This window comes from Pinus tabuliformis, chromosome 3_1, assembly GCF_031772625.1.
Source record: "Pinus tabuliformis cultivar Carrire ecotype Pingquan chromosome 3_1, CPIR1, whole genome shotgun sequence".
NCBI classification, from domain to species: Eukaryota; Viridiplantae; Streptophyta; class Pinopsida; order Pinales; family Pinaceae; genus Pinus; species Pinus tabuliformis.
In genome coordinates this window covers 295645630-295648630 of record NC_142301.1, presented here as the reverse complement: position 1 = coordinate 295648630, position 3001 = coordinate 295645630, and the positions used below count along the sequence as shown (strand labels likewise).

Genomic DNA, 3001 nt, shown 5'->3' with positions numbered 1-3001 from the left:
CGGTCTGGATATGTTGAAGGTGGACAGATAACCGACAACATTATTCTCAACTAGGAAGTGCTACATTCTATCAAATCACAAAAGATTCCTGCTATGCTCATTCAACTTGACCTCTCCAAGGCCTTTGACAAAATCAACTGGACATACATCAGAGCAATCCTCCAGGCTTTCGGCTTCAGTTAGATTTGGATAAAATGGATAATGGAAATGGTCTCAGGAGCATTCTTCTCAATCATGTTGAACGGAGGCCCCCTACAACCATTCCTCCCGTCCAGAGGTATACGGCAAGGAGATCCCTCGTCGCTTTTTCTCTTTGTCATCATGGCAGAGGGTCTCAAAAGATCTCTATCCCAATCAATCCAAACGAATCATCCCAAGGGCATCAAAGCTATGCATCAAGGCCCTATAGTAATGCATCAGCAATTTGTCGATGACACAATGCTCATGGGAAGCCCCATAGCAAAGGAAGCTCGAACCTTCAGCAAGGTGCTAAGTACATTCACGGAGGCCTGAGGTATGGAGATCAATCTAACAAAATCCAAATTGTTTTACTTCAACACTTCTATTCCTGTGCAAAAAATCTCAGCAAAATTCTCACAATTCAGAGGAACTCCCTTCCAACCAAATACCTTGGCATCTCACTTTTAGAATACGCCCCCAAAGCTGCAAATTGGGAAGATCTCCTCAACAAAATGAAGGCCAGATTAAGTAGCTGGACTCAAAGAGCCCTAAGCAAGGCCAGCAGATCGGTGCTGGTCAAATCAGTTCTTCAAACAATGCCAGCCTATATGCTCTTGGCCCTAGCGGCACCCAAAACAGTGTATAAATCCATTTGGAACATCCAACGGTCCTTCCTCTGGAATGGAGATTCTAAGAAGCGCAAATGGGACATCTCAAGTGGACAGACATATGTAAACCAAAACTGGCAGGAGGACTGGGCTTAAGAGATCCTGAAATCCTGAGCAAGGCTGTAGCAGTGAAAATCTAGTGGATATGGGTGGAGAATCCTAATTCCCTATGGGGCAGCTTGCAAAAAGCAAAGTATACAAATCAAGTCCAGGAAAAAGACCTCATTAGGCTTACTGGTAACACTCAAGGTTCCCCCCTCTGGAATAAAGTATGGGAGAATCAACATATTGTTCAGAAGCACAGCTTTTGGGAAGTGCACCAAGGCAACACCGCCCTCTTTTGGGAAGATGCCTGGCAGCAACTCCCTCCCCTGGACCACCCAGATTGGACTACTCTTAAAAATGACATGCAAGAGGCAGGGTTGAGAAAGGTAGCAGACTACTGGCATCCCCGAACATCAGCCACCACATGGAAAAAATGGCTAACCAAAGAGCAATGGCTAACTCAAGACCATAATGGGAATATAGAACATCTCTTACAACAACTAGACCAGTGCAGAATCCTCACCTCGACTCGAGAAGACATCCTGCGATGGGGAAATAATCCTAAAGGAACTTTCAATCTAAAAGAGGCCTACAAAATCATAGCTGCTTCACCTGAATGGCAATAGGACCCCAAATGGCACGCTCTCTGGAGTAGAGGAACTTGGCCCAAAATAACCTTGTTCTCTTGGTTGGTCCTGCATAATAGAGCACTTACTTGGGACAATTTACAGAGATGGGGTTTCATTGGGCCCTCTCGATGTGCCCTCTGTGAGAATGATCAAGAAACGCTCAATCACATTCTCAACACATGCCCCACTGCTTGCACTCTATGGGATGATATGGCCTTTGTATTCAGATAATCCGACAGAAACAAAAACTCGATCTGACTCATCCTGAGCAATTGTTGATCCTCCATATCCCCCAATAATCTGGTCAACAGGGCATGGAACCTCATTCTGGAAGCTGTGGCATGGACCATATGGAAAGATCGAAATGCTTGAATCTTCAAGAACTCAGCGATGACAGTGGATAGGCTAACAGGAAAATTGTGGCAGCTAATCACAAAATCAATCCAGGCCATGGACATAATGCCGCAAGAGGGGAACACGTCTCCAAATGACAAAAGGATCGTCCAAATCCTCAATCTCAAAGCCCGGACCACTCCCACAGGCAGGAACTAGGCCATTGCTGCGATGAAACAGGACAAATGGGGTACGCCTCCATTTCCATCATTCAAACTTAACTTCGATGGGGCGTCAAAGCAAAACCTGGGAAAAGCTGGGTACGATGGAGCAATCAGGGATCACACCGGGAACATCCAGCTTATCTACCATGGAAATCTAGGCACAAATACTAGCAATGTTGCAGAGCTGATCACTCTCATCAAAGGCATCACCCTAGCTGACCGCTACAAATTTCTACCTCTGGTGGTGGAAGGAGACTCGGAGACTATCATCACGATGATGATAAAACTTCAAAACGGCACTCAAGTGGACAAGCTAACACCTAGTTGGAGGCTCTCGGCAATCCTAAAGGATCTGCAGGGCCATCTCAACAACATTCAATGTGTCACCTTTCAAGCGGTCTGAAGAACAGCAAATAAGCTGGCCCACGCCATAGCCAACACTGGTGTTCAATCCAACCTTGAATACTATCACATCCTGTGGCAAGACTTGGAGGAGGGGTAACTCAGAGCGAAATGCAACACCAGAAACAAGGCAGACCATCAAGCATAATGGATGCCAAGCTCCCTTGATTATTCTATATGTGCATCTACTGATAATTCTACAAGCTGTAAATGATCCACTCAAAAAAAATAAAAGAGAGAGCAGAGACTAGACCAGCTCAGCTGTACAAAGGCAAACACAGGGAGGTCCCATCGACTCCCACTCTGCATCATGTATTTTACTGTATTCTATTAATAAAAAGTCCCACTGAACCTTTACAAAAAAAAAAAACTACCTTTAGTGGGATAGCCTCTACCCATTTCATGAAATAATAAGTAGTTGTAAGGATGTACTTGTGCTATTTGGAATAGTTAGGAACAATCTCACCAATTATATCTAATCCCGATTGTTCAAATGGTTGTTGGATATTAATTCGCTTCC

At 44.7% G+C, this 3001-nt stretch overlaps 2 protein-coding genes across 2 annotated transcripts; both read left to right on the top strand.

Moving 5' to 3' along the window:
• The first annotated feature begins 201 nt into the window (after positions 1 to 201).
• On the top strand, positions 202 to 944 carry LOC149186946 (uncharacterized). The gene is made up of 2 exons (XM_089409510.1): positions 202 to 486; positions 606 to 944. The coding sequence occupies exons 1-2, from the start codon at positions 202 to 204 to the stop codon at positions 942 to 944; spliced, it is 624 nt and encodes a 207-aa protein (XP_089265636.1).
• Positions 945 to 2086: 1142 nt separating this feature from the next.
• Positions 2087 to 2482, top strand: LOC149186945 (uncharacterized). The gene has a single exon (XM_089409509.1). The coding sequence runs from the start codon at positions 2087 to 2089 to the stop codon at positions 2480 to 2482; it is 396 nt and encodes a 131-aa protein (XP_089265635.1).
• The last annotated feature ends 519 nt before the right edge of the window (positions 2483 to 3001 follow it).